This window comes from Haliotis rubra, unplaced genomic scaffold (assembly GCF_003918875.1).
Source record: "Haliotis rubra isolate DU_JTF1 unplaced genomic scaffold, ASM391887v1 Scf1062, whole genome shotgun sequence".
Classification (NCBI taxonomy): Eukaryota; Metazoa; Mollusca; class Gastropoda; order Lepetellida; family Haliotidae; genus Haliotis; species Haliotis rubra.
Window position 1 is genome coordinate 197,101 of NW_025764962.1, and position 21,414 is coordinate 218,514.

A 21,414-nucleotide genomic window follows, 5' to 3' on the forward strand; every position below is an offset into this window, starting at 1 on the left:
ATATAATTGGTCTGGCCTTTCATTACGAAAGAACAGTTTAGTGAAAACTGTGATTTTGTTTCGTGCCAACAGGTCTTTCTTTAAAGAAACTGTAAACATGAAACAGATCAGACATGAATTATTTAGCAGTACACCAGAAATGGGCTTCACATATTGTACCAATGAGGGGAATCAAACCCGAGTCTATGACATGACAAGCCAACACTTTAACCACTAGGCCACCTAAACGCCCCTAATTCATCTGGAGGAGAAAGCATACATTCCAAGATGATATGTTCCTCATAATGAAGCAGCTGACATCCATAACTTCTCATAATTGTGTGTGATAATTCTTAATGCCATTCAAAGACTTGCTTGTACACCAGTTTGTCAAATAGTTTTCGATCCCTTCAGATTTTGCTTGCCAAAGTAAATCTTACTTCTTGCTTTCCCAGGATCCAGGACAGAAGATGGAACTTTTCAAGGACATTATTCCTAGAAAAGACAGCAAGGAGGAAGAAGAGGAAGAAGAGGAAGAAGAGGAAGAATATAACAATTAGGAGACAACCAGAAACCTGGCAATCTGAAATTGAGAAAATGAGATGTGGTTTATCAGTGCTCAACCTTTAGAATACAGCACCACAACTTCTCGTGAGGTCGATCGCTGCCGTAGGTCACGTGTCATTAAGACAAGCAACCAGTTTGTGAGAACCCGTCGGACGCGAACCCGCGACTTTCGGATTGTTAGCTCGACAGCTAACTGACTGAGCTACGTCCCACACTGTTGCACAATGTGCAAATTTATCGAGTCATTCCTGTGATGTCACGGAAATGAACGGAAAGAGTCGAATAGGTCACGGACAATTACAAAGGCTACGGGTAGACTTGGGCCGAATGGATCCGATGCCATTTGGCACACTCGTCCCATTCCGTAATCTACAAATTAACGTGTGGCGTGGAATGAGCCGATATGCCTCAAACTGAAAAGGGTTGTTGACATCAGGCGTCATACGTAAATTTCACGGTGCATGCATGAATGACGCTCTTTTATATAAATTGGTGATTTTGTCACAGAAAAGTGATGTAGGGAACACTGTAAGGATAATGTGGATCGCACTAAGGAACGAGGGAGACATGAGCATGTGCAGTGACGGCACGAGGGTGAGTTAGCCTTCGAATCATTACTTTACAAAATTTATGTTGCGCGTGAAAGAGGCTTGAGTGCAAATTCCAGGCCAATTTCCATTAGCCCAAAATTTCTACATTAACCCATTTCATAATGTACTTTCGACGTTTTTGGTTTCCCGTTTTTGTGTGAAAAAAAAAGTATTAAAATGCAAAAAAGGAAAAACAACAAATGGTACTCATGTATTACACCGGACATGTACCTGCTATATTGGATTAGGTCCCTAACTCTAACTCTAACCCTAACCCTAATCCCTAAACCCTGACCCTAGCCCTAGCCCTAGCCCTAGCCCTAGCCCTAGCCCTAGCCCTAGCCCTAGCCCTAGCCCAAGCCCTAACCCCAATCCCTTGAATTAATCCTAATAAATAGAATGCATTGACCGAACCACCGGACATGACTAAATTGGATTAGGTCCCCAATCCCAACCCCAACCCCTAAACCATAAACCCTGACCCTAACCCTAGCCCTAGCCCTAGCCCTCACCCCAATCCCTTGAATTAATCCTAATAAATAGAATGCATTGACCGAACCGGCACGAAACACGACTGACGTGTCTAGTGTAATGCATTATTACCGCTTCGAAAAATAAAATACTAATAAAACACTTTTCTGTGTAATGGTGCAAATTACTGAATGACAAAAATACATATGTAAATTTAAAAAATTACAAAATACACAAAACATAACACTTCAGCACCCCGCAATACAAATAAATATGAGCGTATTAGTGAAAAAAGAAAAATATTTCAAACTGGTGCTTGTAAAATATTGCGCATCCGCCGGTATACAACTACTGGAAACTCTCAACATCGTTGGGCTTATGCAATGACATAGCTCGTAGAGATGAAACACCAGTGAGCAGAGCTTATACGCACTCGCTGAGCCAGACAACCGTGTTGCCATGCAGGCGTCATAGGGCATTGTTTCGAGAACGTGCTTTCGAACAAAATCACATTACATTACGTAAAAGGGAATTATGACGTATTTTTAAAGTTTGTGGTGCTGTATTCTAAAGGTAGGCCGAGGAAGAAAATAACAATTAGGAGACAACCAGAAACCTGGCAATCTGAAATTGAGAAAATGAGATGTGGTTTATCAGTGCTCCAGAAACCAAGAAAGAAAATTGTCAATTTTCTCAAGCATCAGGTTTCAAAAGGACAAAATAGTATAAACTGTAAATATTGTACTGCAAAAACTTAAAGATCATCTGATTCTTTCAAATTACTATACTACATGTATATCAGACATTCATGTGTTGTCATTGTGGCATAAATATCACGTACACATATGTGCTGTGTACTAAAGTTAATAAAGAGAGATTATTAACCGAGTGTGTTTCCATATCATTAATATCATATATTAGAAATAAAATAGTATTATGCGAGCCTTAGGCTCAAGTGTAAATTTGTTTTGATAAGGGTGTAGGCAAAATGGGATATAGGGGAAGTGGGAACAAGCCTATGGAACAGTTGCCCTACATTGAAACACTTGTCTTTCCATGAAATCATTCATGACAGCAAAAGTTTAACACTGATTTTGTTTGATATGACAAAAACTTTTCCTTTGATTATATATGGATGTGGAATAACGTAATCTACATGTTTACCACCCATTTCTGTGACATAACTAAGGCCAGACCAATTTTATATCTTGTTTTACGGAACCGCCGACTATATTTTTTAAAGAATAAGAAAACAAAAATTAATTTTCCCCGCTCAAAAATTAAAAATTATAAACAAACTAAAAGAGTTAACAAAAATATACTACTCATGTAGGTTTTTGCTTTGGTGATATTTTTCATTTATTTTTTCCCTCTTGCCTTTAGGTTTTCTGAGGACAAAAATCTGTAAAACAAGAAATAAAATTGATCTGGCCTAAATGTATTTCATTACGAAAGAACAGTTTAGTGAAAACTGTGATTTTGTTTTGTGCCAACAGGTCTTTCTTTAAAGAAACTGAAAACGTGAAACAGATCAGACATGAATTATCAATGCAGATATATTATCATTTGAAAAGTCACAATTTAGAGTGTTAAAACAACTAGAGTATATTTGACTGAAACCAGGAATAGGAACATGTATGTACACAATGACATACAGTAGACTTAACCGTGTACCACACTAAATATCACTTAAAATCTGAGAAATCCATGTAAACACTCTTGGCTAAGCAGATTGGGACATGCATGACCACATTCTGAGACATTCACCATGATTTGATGGACAAATTGTGACGGATATATAAACAATGCACCAGAGTCCGCGTCTGTGGAAACTAAACATCTCCTCTGAGGATTTCCTTAGATTTTATTCAGATAGGGTCAGATGATAAACGTGATAGCTGTGAATAGACAAAACATGTCATGATACTAGATTATTTCCTGCATAGAATTTACTAAATGTTTTCATTAGGCAACTGTTGAGGTTCTTGATGATGCAATGTTTAAAAATATGGGCCAATCATACTTAGCTACATAAGGCTATATGTTATAAATACACATGATGTGGATTAGACCTATCTGAATGAACGACACCTACTGTTTTCAGATGACAATATACCACTGCATCTGCTTCGGACAAAAGTCATTTCATAGTGAGTTCAAGTTTCTGTTTCCTTGTAGAAGTAACCATAGTTCCGTTCAATATCTATACTAGGGGTGGTCTCTGTATTGAAAACATTGTTGAAAACAGATTCTAGTTTCTTTTTCACAATGCAACAATGGCGACACCAGTATATCCAGTCACTGCAATGGCAGCAACAAGACATGGTCATCAACATCACTGCCATACAGTTTCAGGACGACATTCATGCCCTGAAAGTACATACCACAGTTGGTTTCCGTTCTATAACAGTTACTGGGAAAATCTGTTCCCATTGGAGATATGTGCACTAAGTCAAGCAACGCATGACAAGGGCCAGAACGTGAACGAATCTGAACAGTTTCCATTTTGTAACTCCATCAAGGCATTTGTGTTCTAAAATTACATACCCAATTTGGTTTCCGTTCTATAACAGTTTCTGAGAAAATCTGTCCCAAATGGGAATACCATGCACTAAGTCCAGAAAAGCATGACAAGGGCCATAACTCTGTAACAAATTGTGACCTGTTTCCATTTGCGAACACCATCAAGGCATTCATATCGTGACAACACATATCACATCTGGTTTCTCTTTCTATAACATTTTCTGAGAAAATCTGTCCCCATTGGGAATACCATGCACTAAGTCAAGCAACACATGACAAGGGCCATAACTCTGTTCAAACCTATATCGCCCTCCCATTCCTGCCTGGAGATGATTTATTCATGAGATCTTATACAAATACATAGACAATGGGCTTGCTTGCCTCTGTGGGGTATTGACTGTATCCATTATGAGCTAGATGATAAAGTTGCGAAAATTATGTTTTTCAAAACTTCAAGGTCGAAGTAAGGATTGAAACGATTCAGCAATCAGATCAATATTTCATGCATACAAAAGATACAAGTTAATCGCTTTATATGAACTTGTATAATTTTATAATGATACTAAATGAGTTAAAATGATATTCAAATTTTCCATTAAAGACAGGTCGCATGATCGTAAAACTGACATTCATCAGCCCAAATTTTAATGTGAAGTTCTCAATAACTTCTTCTTTGAGTGGCATTTTCGAAGTTGGGCTCAAAATATAGAGCAAACTTTATGGATAACAACTTCGTTATGCTTGACAACAGTACAAGAATCTGTATCGAAACGTCGCACTCACAAATAAAAGAAGTTGTTATCCATAAGTTTGTTCAATATTGTTCTCAATAAGGATTTTCCCTTGGATGTTCATAAGAGTACTAATAACATCATTTTATACAGAAGCATTGTTTCAATGATTAATTAGGCAAACAATTAACCCTTGAACTCAATTTGTTGTATTCCAGTGCATCAGAAAGGTCAGAGAGTAAGCAATCAATCAATCAAACAATCAATCAATCAGCAGTTGATTCTTTCATCGATGTATTTCAGAACTCAACTGATAATCCACCCCTGCTGTGCTTCAATGAGCATATTTCATTATACCTGGATTTATAGGGTGGAATAATTTAACCAGACACGAGAAATGCCAAATGAGAAATGTTGTAAAGTTACCACTGATAATGCTTGTTATAAATTATATTTGTCTTCTTGACTAAATTTAAACATAAAACATTTAATCTCAGTCAGCATACGATCCACGCAGCAGAAATCTGAAAATGCGTGCATTTCCATGATACTTTATCACAAATAGATCAGAACCTTTGGGACATTTCCAAATTATATTCTGCTGAGCATCCACTGTCCTCCTTGTCTGCTTGTTTAGTTGTAGAAATCAATTAACACATGCTTCCTTGGTATGCAAAATTGTGTGTAAACATTGTCCTCACAGATGGTATCTTCACATTAGACAGACCTCCCACAAGACAGACCGCTTAAAACAACACATTTTATGGTTGGTTGCATAAGGCTTAATTAAGCTGTACCCTTGATAATAATGGTATGTGCCCAGATAAAAAAAGACAACATAAGGTATTAACTATTGATTCATGTAATGAATTATGATTTTTAAATTGAGACATATTGCATCAACATATATGTACATATATATTTGCCAGATTACATTTACTTGTGAATATTATCAAAAACAATAATTTATATACATGTACCTGTCAAACATATCAGACCAAGCGCCATATTATTTTACATCACACGTTTGTCATTGCACAGATAACACTTATTAGAAAGTCACTGAAACATCATCACTTTCTCCTTTCACCTTGTTCTTGGCATACAGGTAGCCATCTAGAAGGGTGATCGGAAAAAGTCATGTGAAAAAATAACTATTATAAAACATCCTGTTCTCTAGTTATATACTTTGGCTCAGCTAATTAGTGTACTCAACGAGTCTGTCTTATGGGTGGTCTGTCTTTTGGGAGGTCTGACTTTTGGGAGTGAACCTCACAGACAGTAGCACAGTCTCATTTCACACTCAGTTGCTTCCACCAGCAAAATATCCTACCTCAGTTAATGAGACCTTGGTGGCAGTGTTGAAGACATATGTCAGTGCCACAATAAGTGTCCACCTTTGTTATCTGAACACTTTTGTTGTTCTCTCATGTACATATATTATCTCTCTTTGCTTCCACACTTTCATTCCAATGGTGACGGAGTTCAAACATACTCCACAACAACATATTCTTCATACCTGTGAAGATCTGGATTGTCTGGGCCAGACTCGATTAAGACCACTGCCATATAGCTGGAATATTACTCAGTGCAGCGTTAAACATAGTGTTAGGAATTGGTTGAAATTTCACAATTGATGATTGCTTCATCACCAACGAACAATCACCGAAAAAAAGTGGTTAGCGTTATTTTTCAGATTTTCATATCCAGGTTGTTATTGCTGATATGTATAACATGATGCAACTTGCTACTTTAAAATGATGACTAATATATCATGAATATACACTTCCTGGAGTCTTAGAGAAATATTCAGTCATGACTTTTCAGTTAGTGAAGTGAGTTTTCTAAGAATTCAACATGTTTTCAGGCCCTGACAACTTCTAAGATATGTTCCATTGTCAAGTGTTGCAAAGACTAAAACTGTAGTTCCAAAATCGCTTATGTTCGATTATGAGAAAATGCGATCGATTGCTTGGTCGTTTGGTCACGACCAATCTTCGATCATTTCAATTAATCGGAACACCACTAGTTAAACAACCAACCAATTACCATCATATTACAGAAGTTGAAGGCCATATTGTCCCCCACACCCATCCCACTCCCACACATTTCAATCAAATATTTGTTTGCAAACATGCTTGATAACGGTGTTAGTACCTAATCAAACATCGCGCTCATTGCAATAAAGAAGTTGACTATCCATACAAATCAGTTTTCCTTCAACATGTAAATGAATCAACATGACATTTATTTGTGTATATTCTTGTGTACACAACTCCCACAAGCACTATTATGTGTTGTCTTGTGTCGTCTGCCAGGACACTTGAGTAACAAAAGCACACAGCTAGCTGTTACAAAAAGTAGGTCAGTTAGTTCTTATTATAACACATTCCCGAGGAATCCAAAGTTCGCATGAAATTAAAAATATCCTGGAAATCCCAGATATCTATCGGTGGCTCCACGTCAGAGATATGCACACAGAAGGTACAGAAGATCAGTGTCAAACTGTGTGGTAGGTTCAGCTTCCAATTACAATTACAGCTGTTGTTTACACGTTTGATTCAAAGGAATGTTTAACTGTGTCCCATCAAGAAACCTGTCCAAACGTGCCAAACATGGCATCATTATCAAACTGCCATGTTAAATTTCATCTTATATCATTGTGAAGACTAATGCCTTAGTGCCTTAACATATACGAGGGTCGGTCAAAAAGTACGTAGCCTAACTATATTCTCGATGTCCAATGTTTGAAAAGCTTCCATTTTAGTTTGTAGGAATCATTAGCAAAGTGGTATAAAAAAATTCACATATGTGGGTAATGTGATTAACGAGATATTAGTCATCACAACACATTGGGGTATAATATTTCTCGAAAAAATGCAGAAAATGAAAAACGATCCGTCATTTAGTACCTCTTCGATAATGGTATGCCCTCAGATAATGTCATATAAAATATGTTAGCATAGTATTGGATGACTACCCATCATAATCAACATTCAAAGATTTGGATTGCTTGATTTATGTTTAGACAGGGCTGTTTTTTTAAGGACACACTCATTTTAGTCTTTCAAAAACATTGTGTCCAGATATTCAAGCTGGCCCTGTTTATAATATACTGAGAGTTGACACTTGTGTGACCATTCAGTATTTACTTTGAACCTTTAGCATCATGTGTGAAAAAGTGAAAACATTAGAATAAGTTTTGTCCTTATGAATTCATCATCTGAACGGGGGTGGGTAGTGTCTCCAAAACAAGCTGTTTCAGTAAACATGAAAGGGGAATCACTTTAACAAGCGATTGTACTTTCAAATTGCTTTTTTATCCACTTTAATATCTAAGTTTGATTCTAGCGGACGTCTACCTATCTCAAACACACAAAATGTTTCTTGCATATTTTGTTACCTGAAGTTTGTGGTGCATTTATTGCAGATTTTGCGCTTTTGGGGGGTACCAAGATAAAATTTCAAACAAAATGGGGATCGTAAGGCTGGAACATAGCAAAACCAATTTGCTTGAGGTTGACAGATAATATGTAGAAAAATAAAACATAAAAACAGCTGCATTTGTATCATTTACTAGGTCAGGCTCACTACTTTTTGACTGTCCCTCGTATAATTTTAGTAACAAATAAACCCATTTAAATTGAAGAGGAGAGTTGGGACACTCAGGACCTGGGGAAATCTAGACTTGCTTCATTTAGGGCTTTAGCATCGCAGGGAGGGCTAGGCTGTAGGGTTGATTGATTGATTGAGTTTAGTTTTATGCCGCACTCAGCAATATTCCAGCTATATGGCGGCGGTCCATAAATAATCGAGTCTGAACCAGATAATCCTGTGATCAACAGCATGAGCACTGATCTACACGATTAGGATATGATAACATGTTTCAACCAAGTCAGCAAGCCTGACCACCCGATCCCGTTAGTTGCCTCTGACGACAAGCATGGGTTACTGAAGATCAATTCTAACCCGGATCTTCCCGGGTCTAGGCAGTAGGGAAATAATGTGGTTCAGGGATTGTGACACAGACTTATCAGTGGGGTTCTTACAACACAGGGAGCAGTGCTGTAGCCTTGTGGCCTTGTGGCTACACACCTATTCTCATGAAATGAGCACCATTTATAATTTTATGTGTCTCCGCATTAATAAACACCTTTTTTTACTGATTTCACCTTTCATTTCATGTTTTTATTAGGCGACAGGTTAGATATCCGAGACATAGAAATTGTTAATGATCTGTTCTTCATGTGTGTGACTCAAGGTAAAATCACCAAAGTGTCTCCAATGATAGTATTACATATTGAGTGAATATTTCAAAGTGAATAGTCATCTAGTGTAAACAAAACAGATCACAGACATAAAGTACTATCCCTTTCATCCATACCCAGAACATATCTTCATTTGGTTCATTTTTTTTAGAATTTATGTTTAATATGATGTCTCCATAAAAGTGTAATCCAAGTTGCCCCATGAAAATGAAAATAACCATATAATTATTTTACAAAAGTATATGTATTCATTAGATAGTATTCCTTATTTACTTGTTTATATTGGCACAATACAACATCAATCTCATAGCCACTAAATTTCAGCTGATTTGTCACACTGCTTCATAAGTTTAAAGTTGTAGAGATTTTTTAAGGATGTTATCTATGTGACTTTAAACAATGAATGAAACAAAGTAACAGTTATTCATTTTTGTATCTTTTAATGTAACTCAGCGTAATAGTATTACTAAGCAACATTTCACTAGTAATTTTTCTAAGTTTCTATACAGATACGGTAGTGTTACGGTAACGTAGATTACAAGATTTGTATTCAAGTTGTATAATGGCCAGGTTCTGTTGTTTATCAGAATATATTACAGATCAAACTTATGTCAAATATATTTCCAGTAAAACTAAGCTAAAAAAACCCTGTATAATAAGTTTGATGATCAATGTATGCAAATTAGTTTACCCAATCATGGGTACCCAATCATGATTGGCGATCTCCGTGTTCTCCTTGACTTCTGACTTTTGAGTTTGAATTTCATGAACAATAAATGATGTTCTAACAATAAAATGACTTATCATTTAAAAAAAATAACTTTAATTTTTTATCAGTTACAGTTATCAGTTAGTGCACATTTCGTGAGAATAAATGTAAAGCATTTTCTCGTCATGCCAAAAGCCTGGTTTTGATTCCCCAGAGGGGTAATGTGGATCCTATGTCTGATGTCCTCTGTCGTGATGTTGCTGGAATATTGCTAAAAGCAGTGTAAAACCCATCTTATTCACTGTTACATCAAAGGATTAGAAATAGGATTTTATATATATTGTCAGTTTTCCCTATAGGGCAATGAAGTACTACTGGCTTTCAGCTAGACAAGAGGACAAACTCATTCATATGCACCATATTGGAAAATAAACGTTGTTACAACGTCAACCAGCTATATCAAATGCATATCAAATGTAATGGTATTTCATTCTTCCATAAAGAAAAATTACATGAAAGTTTGAAATCATTATTTTTCATAAACCACATTACTTCATTATTTTCCACATATTTTCAATCTTTATTAGGCCAGACCAATTTTATTTCTTGTTTTACGGATTTTTGTCATCAGAAAACCTAAAGGAAGGAGTAAAAAATTAAAAACAAAAATAGCCAGTCAGAGTAATATTCCTTTTAAATACTAAAAGCATTTTACTTTTGGCAATTTATGAAGTGTATATGGGGCAAAAAACAATCTAAAAACATTTTCTTGCACATTTACATTTTGGGCCAATAAAAATATTAAAAATTTATTTTTGGAGGGGGGAAAATCACATTTTTTCCCCCTTATTGTTGAAAAAATATGACCAGAAATAAACTTGGTTTGGCATTATCTGTGTATTCCAATGAGGTACTCATTGGTTTTAGATATAAGTTATACTCGGTTTAACTATTTATAAACCTTATCATTTATATATTAGATTCATTGTTGAGACTTCTCATTAATTAAATGTATAAGTATTAGTTCTGTTTTACATAAACCTCATTGCTTCTGCACTGCCCAGTACGAGTACTGACTCAATTCAATATCCTTCAGCGATGTCAATAATGAGGTTACATCATTACAACACAATGCAAAGGATTTTTCTGGATTTTACGAAGTCTCATTTGAGACAGTCATATAAAATTCCCTTTGACCTGAAATCATCAGCTGTTAATGCTTCTGTTTTAACAGGTTCTTGGTTTGTGAGGAGTAAGAATCGCTGGTCATCTCCTGTCATAAAAGTTCATGAAAATAATGAAAGACACCAAGTTCTGCCAACTTCAACCAAATATGAAAGAGGACATTTTGCTCGGCAGTGGCTTTTGGTCTTGTTTTCATCCCACCAGATTTGACCACCGAGAATCACCACAACTTGCTCCCACATCAGTGCAACTGCAGTATAATGGTCCTCTGCGATGGTTCTGTAACTATTGAGCATAATGTAGCAGAGTTACCTTCTGTTGAGCAATGGCGAACCCAGCATAATGAATGTCCATGCATGTTCTGATCTAAGCAATGAAACCCCCGATACAAGTGACAGGGAAGGTGAAAGCTGTTCGACAAGTCCTGAATCCAGCACAAGTTCAGTGGATGATGTCCATGCATGTTCTGATCTAAGCAATGAAACCCAAGATACAGGTGACGGGGAAGGTGAAAGTGCCTGGAAAACTACATTCTCCGTGACTTCAGACACAGAAGACATTCCCAACACTGGCAACAACCAACAGCTTAAGTGCAAAAGCATAAGAAATGAAAACCTGATTGTTTCTGAATGTGGCCAGGTTCCAAGTGAAATACTGAAGGAACATGGCCAGAATCAAGTGACCACACCCAGTGTTGGTTTTTGTGATCTTCCTTCAGGAGCAAAAGAGGATGAGCAGTCTAGACAATACAGAGACAGTAACAGCAAGAGAGATTCTTGTGATGCAAACAAAACAACAAAAGTCCTCGGTTCAGAGTGTAGCCAGTGTAACCAAGCCACATTCAAGGAAGGTGGGGATAAGTATGGACATGGGAATGAAAACCTAAGGAAACCTGCAGATCCAGATGTAACACACCCCAAAACACATGCATCAGTCACAGACCCAGATATAACATGCCCTAAGACACCTGCACCACCATCAGTCACAGATCCTGAAATAACCTACCCTAAGACACCTGCACCACCATCAGTCACAGATCCCGAAATAACCTACCCAAAGACACCTGCACCACCATCAGTCACAGATCCTGAAATAACACATCCTAAGACACCTGCACCACCATTCCTGAAATAACCATCAAGATGCTTCACAGATCCAGAAATAACCTACCCTAAGACACCTGCACCACCATCAGTCACAGATCCTGAAATAACACATTAAGACACCTGTTCCAGTCACAGATCCTGACACCTGACCACCATTAGTCACAGATCCTGAAAAAACCTACCCTATGACACCTGCACCACCATCAGTCACAGATCCTGAAATAACACACCCAAAGACACCTGCACCACCATCAGTCACAGATCCTGAAATAACATACCCTAAGACACCTGCACCACCATCAGTCACAGATCCTGAAATAACCCACCCTAAGACACCTGCACCACCATCAGTCACAGATCCTGAAATAACTTACCCGAAGATGCTTGCACCACCATTAGACACAGATCCTGAAAAAAACTACCCAAAGACACCTGTACCACCATCAGTCACAGATCCAGAAATAACCTACCCTAAGACACCTGCACCACCATCAGTCACAGATCCTGAAATAACCTACCCAAAGACACCTGCACCACCATCAGTCACAGATCCTGAAATAACCTACCCTAAGACACCTGCACCACCATCAGTCACAGATCCTGAAATAACCTACCCAAAGACACCTGCACCACCATTAGTCACAGATCCTGAAAAAACCTACCCTATGACACCTGCACCACCATTAGTCACAGATCCTGAAATAACACACCCTAAGACACCTGTTCCACCATCAGTCACAGATCCTGAAATAATCTACCCAAAGACACCTGCACCACCATTAGTCACAGATCCTGAAAAAACCTACCCTATGACACCTGCACCACCATCAGTCACAGATCCTGAAATAACACACCCAAAGACACCTGCACCACCTGCACCACCATCTAACAGTCACAGATCCTGAAATAACCTGCACCACCCAGTCACAGACCCTAACACACCTGCACCACCATCAGTCACAGATCCTGCACCACCATCAGTCAAGATCCCACCCTAAGACACCTGCACCACCATCAGTCACAGATCCGAGATAACACACCCTAAGACACCTGCACAGTCACAGACCATCAGTCAGTCACAGATCCTGAAATAACCCACCCTAAGACACCTGCACCACCATCAGTCACAGATCCTGAAATAACCCACCCTAAGACACCTGCACCACCATCAGTCACAGATCCTGAGATAACCCACTCGAAGACACCTGTACCACCATCAGTCACAGATCCAGATATAACACACCCGAAGACACCTGCATCAGACACAGATAGTGGTACCAAAACTGAAACTGATACAAATAGAACATCTCTAGCCGATTTAACCAGCATTTCTGAGGCCATCAAACATCTGCTCTGGTTCATCACACAGAACACAGAATATGACCAATCAAGCCCTCTTCTGCACTGTAACCCTGACAAATATGATACAAGTCTAAGCAGTAAAGACAGTGGGATAGGAGATAGCAGTGATGAAGAATCTGTAAATAGTGTTCCCCATCCAGATGAAACCTACCCAAAAGAAGCCATTGCCAGTGACCATGCAGACATTGACAAAAGTGTAGAAAACTTATCTGGACAAAACAGTTATAGTATATTGAATTATCCTGACAATACCTTCCTACAACTGCTACTTCAACCTGACTTGAAGGACAATGCAGCCAAGAGCCAGCACATGACATCAAGAAAACACTCTGTGGTTGGACAAGCTGACACAGCTGATAAAGATTGTGATGGTGAACTAGATGCCACTGTACAAAGAGAACAAGCTGACAATCAAGATGAAACACATCCCAAAAAAGTCACTGGTGACAATGACTCAGAATCAATGAGTGAATTAGAGTCATCTGAAATAGAAACAATAACACAACACAGAATCAACCAGATATGGATTGATGAAAAAAAACCAGAATGTGCTAGTGTTAAATATATTTTCAATTCCCCTAATGATGCACCAGTGTCATCTGGTAGCGAAATAGCAAACCTGACTGACAGTTTGAAGCAGGATCTTGACAACACAGATGTTACAGCAGTGACACCAGAGAATAAAGAGCACAGCCCATGTTCATATCCTCATCCCAATGAAACCATTCCAAAGACTGCTGTACAGCAGCTATCACCTAAACAACATAGTGATTCTGAAGACATAGACTATTCAAGAGAGATCCTCTCCCCAGAGTTCTCACAAGACAAATCCATCATCACGTCTGATCATTCATCATCTGATAGTGATACCACAGCCCTTCCAGGAACCAATGGGTACACTTGTATATACATGTCAAACAGACCATTGGACATGCTTACCTCACCTAGACCGACACATGAAAGTAGCAATAACACATGCAATTATGAGCACAGACGTAAGATACTTCTTCACAATCTGCAAAGAACACTTCCATACTTTAACTTGAAAACTACAGAATCCTTGTCAACAGTCTTTAAAAACCTCATTCTGACTGACTTATCTGTCATTAGACAATTCGAGCGACAGCTGGCTGACTTAATCAATATTAAGTTTGATAGAAACCAAGTCCAGGAGTCATATGAAAGAGGAATAGATGCTACAGAAGCAAGACCAGATGCATCATTGAATGAAGAGAAGAAGCCTGGTTTTGACACACCTTTGCCATCAAGCTCCCACATTGATCAAAACATCAACAATAACTTGAAGCAAGGGAACAAATTAGGCAACTTTAGAACACATAGTAGTTACTTCAATCAGAAAGAAAAAGATTGGCATGATCCATTAAGCAACACAAGATCTGATGACAAGACCAGGGTTGATATTAAAAAATACATTCCTGGCATGAATGATGTTTATGGAAAAGTCATAAAAGATTTAGGACCGACTCTGATAAGTGAACAGATATCTGAAGAGATAAAGGATGATCAATCCAGTGTAATTCCTGGAGAAGGACCAGATAGCCAATTTGATCCTCATGCTGACTTTAGCAAAGAAAGCATCAGAGAACCAGTGCATCAAACTGAGTTAGGTCTACAACCATCAAGCCAATCTTTTGATCAAGAAGCCATATACAACCAACGCCAAAACACCTTGTCCCCACCCCATACACATGGTAGGCCTGATCTTTCCTTGGGTGTAGAGCAGCAACATTCAGATGGTTCTGATGCCGGACTTGGTAAAGATCAAACTACAGAAATGACTGGTTCTTCCCAAGTAAGCCAACAACATGTACAAACAGGACAATCGTACAGTTTACCTGCCAAACTGCAGGACTACCATGGAAGACCTACAACTGTGGAAATGTCTGAATGTCAACAAACTGCAAATGACTCACCTCCTCAGGGTAGTGAGCAAGATTTCCCACAACAAGACAGTTACCACATACCATCAAAACTACAAGAATATGGTTCTTCAGAAGGGTCTGTGAGTGATTCTGATACTGATGAAATCACAGATATTCCACACACACCCTCAATAGGTAGACTTGTACCATACAACCAGGATGGCCTACCTAATCTAACTCATAAAGACAGTCAACAGCATGGTAGGTCTCACTCCACACAACCTGATCCAACTTTAGATGATGCGTAAACTAGTGAGCAAACTATCAAACAAGCAGTTATGTCTGGTCAGAGTTTCCTAGCAGGAGTACCAGTACATGATTACACTGCTGCAGTAAGGATGTCTGACAATCCATTCCAAATACCTGAAAGAAAGGCAGCATCAAACACCGTGAAACTAATTTTCAATGAATATATGGACGTACCACAAACCAAAGAAAAACAACAATGTCTTATTGTAAAGACTCCAGATAGTTTGAAAAGGCAAAGTGACAGCGAGCGACCATCATTTGACCAGGAAAGACAGAACACCTTCGACAACAGCCTAGCTATAGCCTCTGGAACAAAAAGGGACATTATCTGGAATAACCAATGTGAAGGTTATTTACGGGTACCGGTAAGTGGTTCATATTTTCATGCATTTCTAATAAGAAACTTCTAATCATAGTAAAATACATGCCCATATTGTGAAAGAAGTAAGAAAGCAAAGGGGTATTAGTCATGGGCCAAATGTTAACAAGTAAAGATTTAGAGTGTCCCTCGATTTCAATAATATAGATGTTAACTTCAACGATCTCAAGAACTCCTGTTACTATGAGTATCATGCTCCCAACAGTGGTTGTCTTCCATATGGAGTATAATCTGACAAAGTATTAAAGTCCCACTTGACCATCTCATGTCTTGCACTTGTCAACCGGCAACAACTGAAGCTGCTCTAAACTTACTTTCCTTATTACTCCAGGATGAACTGAACTTGATACAAGGCTCAGAGTTTGTCATCGTTAAGGAAGGGGAAGCAGAAGGCCAGGAAGATGAAGATGGTGAAGACGATGATGCGGATGAAGAGGAGAATGTTTAACCCAACCAGGAGTACTTGGTGTCATGAAAGTTACAGCAGCATCTCCTGAGACATGACACTGAGCTCAGCAGCTGTGAAAATCTCTGTACTGTGTCACAGAGTACCAAGATTCATACTGAACTCCATGTTGACCAACAGTTCTGTCAGCATTTGTGGAGTCAGTGACTCAAGGTCTGTTAGTGTAAAACCTTGGATGAGGTGAGGCCATGCCTGGTTTTACACCACAATATTCCAGTCTTGGTGCCACATAAGTAGCAAAGTCCCACTTGACCATCTCCTGAGTAGCACTTTATATGGTCCTTGCTCTAAACTTACTTTCCTTATTCCTCCAGGATGAAAAGAAAATGATACAAGGCTCAGAGCTTGTCCTCGTTATGGAAGCATTTGGTAGAGAAGGGGAAGCAGGAGGCCAGGAAGATGAAGATGATGATGCGGACGAAGAGAAGAATGTTTAACACAACCAGGAATACTAAGGGACAACTTGGCGTCATGTGAAAATCTCTGTACTGTGTCATTAAGTACCAAAATTCATACCGAACTCCATGTTGACAAACTGTTGAAGAATCACTGTGAAAATCTCTGTACTGTATCACGGAATACCAAGATTCATACTGAACTCCATGTTGACAAACAGTTATGACATCGTTTGTGGAATCAGTGTCCCAAGGTCTATAAATACATTGGATGAGTAAGTGGCTGGATAATACTTCACAATATTCCAGCCTTGGCGCCTCAAGGTCTGTAAATACATTGGATGAGTGAGTGGCTGGATATACACCACAATAGTCCAGCCTTGGCGCCTCAAGGTCTGTGAATACATTGGATGAGTGAGTGGCTGGATATACACCACAATATTCCAGCCTTGGCGCCTCAAGGTCTGTTAATACATTGGATGAGTGAGTGGCTGGATATACACAATATTCCAGCCTTGGCGCCTCAAGGTCTGTAAATACATTGGATGAGTGAGTGGCTGGATATACACCACAATATTCCAGCCTTGGTGCCTCAAGGTCTGTAAATACATTGGATGAGTGAGTGGCTGGATATACACCACAATATTCCAGCCTTCGCAATGCAAGGTCTGTAAATACACTGGATGAGTGAGTGGCTGGATATACACCACAATATTCCAGCAATATCACTGCAGTGTATAACAAACACGGTGGTCAAATATTCCAGCCAGAAAGTGCCTTTCATTGATTCAGGGATTATACATGGACAAATGAGACTTGTAACAAAGAAACTTTCTGACAATCTGTGTGTGGTTATTAGGGCTCCATGCCCCAGGATAGGAGACCTATAGTAATTGTCCAGATTATTATTTATTATTCCGCAGTATTTTGTTCCAATAATAGCTCAAAAACCAAAGCTCAAAATCTGTTAAAAAATAATTCCACCAACTCAAGACTCAAGGATCAATAGGAAAGGGCAGATATTTCAATTTCAAAAGCAAAAATCTCCAAAACTAAATTTCTTGAACATGTGCGGAATCATATTCCCTTCAATTTCAAGTGCAGGGCCCACATGGCTAAAAGGCACCATCTGGGAACTATATTGTACTTAAATTTTTAGCTATTTCTTAAAATATTTTTCCGAGTACTTTGTCTCCCAAAATGTGCTGAGCTCTAGATCCTCCAAAATTTCCATACTTTAAGCCTAGGAACTACTCTGAACATTGAGCACAAAAAGTGCTGACATGTGCTTTCAATGGCTGCATTTCGGTGATCTGTTCATATGTCAAAAACCTTTCATGGTTGTTTTCTTACGATTTCACATGTAACTCTAAAACCAGTCTTCCAATCTTGACTAAAATTTGCATTTAAGCTATTATTGCCGATTTTGCCTACATATTGCAGCAACACAGTTCCTGAGACAAGGACAAGTAAAAGTCTATTTTGCTCACTGTAGTTGCTATCTTCATCAGTTCTCTACAGATCACATTGAAAATTGGCAGTATGTATAGACATAGTTTGCTGATCATTCTGAGGTTCTATGCTGCATGTTTAAAGTATCACCATGGAGATGAAGTAAAAGAGTAAATTGAAAAAGTTCTAAATGGCTAATCTAGTACTTTGGGGGATAAAGCCAAAAAAGATCATGGAGCCCTTTACAGCTGCTTGAAACTAGATTTTTCTTTTTAGTTTTCCTTGTAACCATGAGAACCAAACAAAATAGTCAGAGATGAGGAGAAGTACAGTGTGTGTGACTCTGCATTAGTCATCCATCACAAAAGATGGAAAATGTAACAAATTGTGCTGAATGTGCCAAATCATTGAAATGCATCTATTTTTATTTCATTAATTCTTGCTTTGTTACTCTTTCCATGCATATTCATTAACACTAAGTAGGCACAATATATTTCTCACAACATGAGACAAGTCATCAGAATATGATCAAATACCCCAGCCTGAACATTATTCGAAAAAACAAACCATCTGACAGTTATTTAAAGTCCAACTTGATGAGAGATTTTCTGTCTAATCTGTCGGTCCACATAAAAGAGTAGTTATTGGGCTATCAAAACAATAACATGGAATCTGCATTCGTAACTTTGTACTTCTATGTCAGGTACACACTAATATCAAAGTCAAAGGAAAAAATACAAATTTTAAAAATCCCTAATAGCGAAAACCAGCAGTTGACAACCTGTTTTTTTGTTTGTGCAAGAAACCTGGTACTCTTCTAAGATATGGTCATGACAAACACAACACTATGACAGAGTCAAAATCATGGAAATGGACAAAACATAAATTCTTAACAACCGAAGTAGCACAAGGCACCACTTGACAACCTTATCTTTGTGTGTGCAGTTTCATGAAAGAATACCTATTAGTTTTAGAAATATCGTCCAGACAAACACACCACTATGAACAGAGTCAAGTCAAATTGTTGCCATGGAAACAGGAAACGATCGAACCTGCTCTGCTAGCTTGATGTAAAGCTTGGTTAATGAGACAGTCTAAATGCCAACAATTTACCAGCCTTGCTGTCTACAAAACACTTATTTACCAAGAGATTAGATGATCATCCATCACATGACGTTTATCAACATTGTAAACACAAAAGTAAACCAAAAGGTCCACACACGTTTTTGTGTCTGCACTCATTGACATAGAGTACGGGTACAGCAGTGCAATGTCATCAGCCGGCCGTTTCGGCTGTCTCCCATGGTAGCATCTGGAACTGCTCATTTGTGACGTCATTCGGAATTTACGTCACAATATGATTTTAATGACGTCATCACAGCTGACGACGTAACAATACAATGGTGTGAGCGATGTTTGTATGTATTAATACGCAGCGAATTTCCGGGAATCGAATACCATTTGATCACGGTTTTCAACCAATCAGATTAAAGAACACAGTGACTTTTGGTTTACAATATATGAAAGTCTCCCCCTAAATTGCATTGGATGATGTCTCTAGGAGGTGAGTGAACAGCAGCAAAATAACTCACAAGCAACCATGAGGACATAAAGGTTTACCTGCCTCTCAGTCTTAATCACTTCTGAAAGGGTGTTTGAATAGGGTGAGGTACCCTATTCTAATGATGGGTTTAGTTGTTGTTTACCGCCGCACTCAGCAATATTCCAGCTATATGGCGGCGATCTGTAAATAATCGAGTCAAGACCACACAATCCAGTGATCAACATCATGAGCATTGATCTACACAACTGGGATACGATGACATGTGTCACTCAAGTCAGCAAGCCTGATCACCCAATCCCGTTAGTGGCCTCTTACAACAAGCATGGGTTGCTGAAGATCAATTCTAACCCAGATCTTCATAGGGTTTCAGTTCTAATGAATTTATAATGGGAATCTGGGCTAACGGTCGGAGTAGGGGTAACCTACCCAAACCTAACACAGCTAAACTCAAACTTCAAAAACTAAGGTAAACCATGCTAAACTTCATATCACATCATATCAAGCATCCCAAATCTGAATCACAGTCCCTGAACCACAACCTTTCCCCTTCTTCCTGACATTTCCTGGCATACAAAAGCCCTACATGAAGCCTTTTCATGAGCCCAAGACATCATACTAACTGAAAATAGTGTCAAACAAAATCAGTACTGGGGAGGCTACAATTTCAAATTTTTCAGCTGCCTCCTCCTGGACTATATGTCTAAATTTCCCTCAGGTTCTGAATCACACAGGCTTCTTTTCATGTAAATGATGTAGCCTCTAAAACTACATATATCGAGACACTAAATACTAGCCTATCAGTGTCAGTATAATAATAAACACACGTCATCTGTCACTCGTCGCGAAAGAAAGAATTTCCATTCCCAAACGTCCTTCTGCCAATCAAAAGGTAAGTGTAGACCCTTCTACAACTAGTGCACCTCTTTCCTCAAACTCCTTAAAGAAATTGTCAGCAAAAGGCAGAAGGAAATCTGCATAAACAGTTTCCTTGTTACATGTCCTTAACAGGTGAAACTACACACAATGTTCACAAACTGAAATCAGTTGACCGATCGGATCTAATCTAGACATTGTTGTATTGTTGTAAAATTTGATGCACGGACATGTAACTACTTCCTCCTGGTGTATTCAATTTTCGAGAATATTAATATCACTGTCGGATAAGGACTTATGACAAGTTGCACAACCACCGGGATAGTGACCATGCTGGAATAGTAGCCGCCATTTTGTTTTCTGTGGAAGAATGTTACAACGAGATTATAAACTGTTGATAATGTCTTCAGGTATTTTATAGTTGTAATCCAGGTTAAGGTTTCATGATGAAACTTGTTTTCCACATGGTTTTATCATGGCTTCAAGAAACTGAACATTTCAATTTGAACAATGGCCTCCATGACAGTGACAACCGATCTCAAGGTTTGGGCAGAAAAATTTCCTGTTTTACATCCCAGCCCTTCACTTGTTAGGAAAACTTA

The 21,414-nt window shown here is 38.5% G+C and overlaps 2 protein-coding genes and 2 long non-coding RNA genes across 16 annotated transcripts in view; 2 read left to right on the plus strand and 2 right to left on the minus strand.

The window, feature by feature from the left end:
• The window catches only part of LOC124278500 (anaphase-promoting complex subunit 5-like), a 130,577-nt gene that overhangs the window by 67,259 nt on the left and 41,904 nt on the right, over positions 1-21,414 (minus strand). The window contains exon 2 of one of the 9 annotated variants that reach the window (XM_046714275.1): positions 11,336-11,338. The exons of 7 other annotated variants lie outside the window; for them this stretch is intronic. Coding sequence is in view for 1 of the 2 variants with exons in the window: in XM_046714218.1 (XP_046570174.1) it covers positions 420-469 (50 nt within the window). In the remaining variant the exon portion in view is untranslated. Of the gene's footprint in view, positions 1-419; positions 485-11,335; positions 11,339-21,414 lie in introns of those variants that run through there. One more of the 9 variants, XM_046714218.1, reaches the window with a different exon arrangement.
• On the plus strand, positions 2,105-18,807 carry LOC124278640. Its single transcript, XR_006899142.1, has 2 exons — positions 2,105-2,444; positions 18,700-18,807. It is a non-coding gene; the product is annotated as an uncharacterized LOC124278640 (long non-coding RNA).
• LOC124278468 lies at positions 7,351-16,777 on the plus strand. 3 transcript variants are annotated; one of them, XR_006899099.1, is made up of 3 exons: positions 7,351-7,358; positions 13,402-16,048; positions 16,394-16,777. XR_006899099.1 is itself a non-coding variant. In XM_046714183.1 (3 exons), exons 1-3 carry the CDS (start codon positions 15,713-15,715, stop codon positions 16,508-16,510), a joined length of 420 nt encoding a protein of 139 aa, XP_046570139.1. In that variant the 5' UTR covers positions 15,678-15,712; the 3' UTR covers positions 16,511-16,777. The 3 variants fall into 3 exon arrangements, 2 of the variants coding, with proteins under 2 accessions (XP_046570139.1, XP_046570132.1); XM_046714183.1 differs by lacking the exon at positions 7,351-7,358 and having other exon boundaries at positions 15,678-15,821; positions 15,855-16,048; XM_046714176.1 differs by lacking the exon at positions 7,351-7,358 and having other exon boundaries at positions 15,678-16,048.
• LOC124278616 lies at positions 12,557-13,412 on the minus strand. 3 transcript variants are annotated; one of them, XR_006899134.1, is made up of 3 exons: positions 13,335-13,357; positions 13,239-13,286; positions 12,557-12,753 (listed from the first exon to the last, which is right to left on the minus strand). It is a non-coding gene; the product is annotated as an uncharacterized LOC124278616 (long non-coding RNA). The 3 variants fall into 3 exon arrangements; XR_006899135.1 differs by lacking the exon at positions 13,335-13,357 and adding an exon at positions 12,946-13,002 and having other exon boundaries at positions 13,248-13,306; XR_006899133.1 differs by lacking the exon at positions 13,239-13,286 and adding an exon at positions 12,946-13,002 and having other exon boundaries at positions 12,559-12,753; positions 13,344-13,412.

Coding starts and splice junctions, on each gene's coding strand:
- LOC124278468 (XM_046714176.1), top strand. CDS start 15,713: ATGTCTGGTCAGAGTTTCCTAGCAGGAGTACCAGTACATGATTACACT. Junction 16,049..16,393: donor AAGGTTATTTACGGGTACCG/GTAAGTGGTTCA, acceptor TTATTACTCCAG/GATGAACTGAACTTGATACA.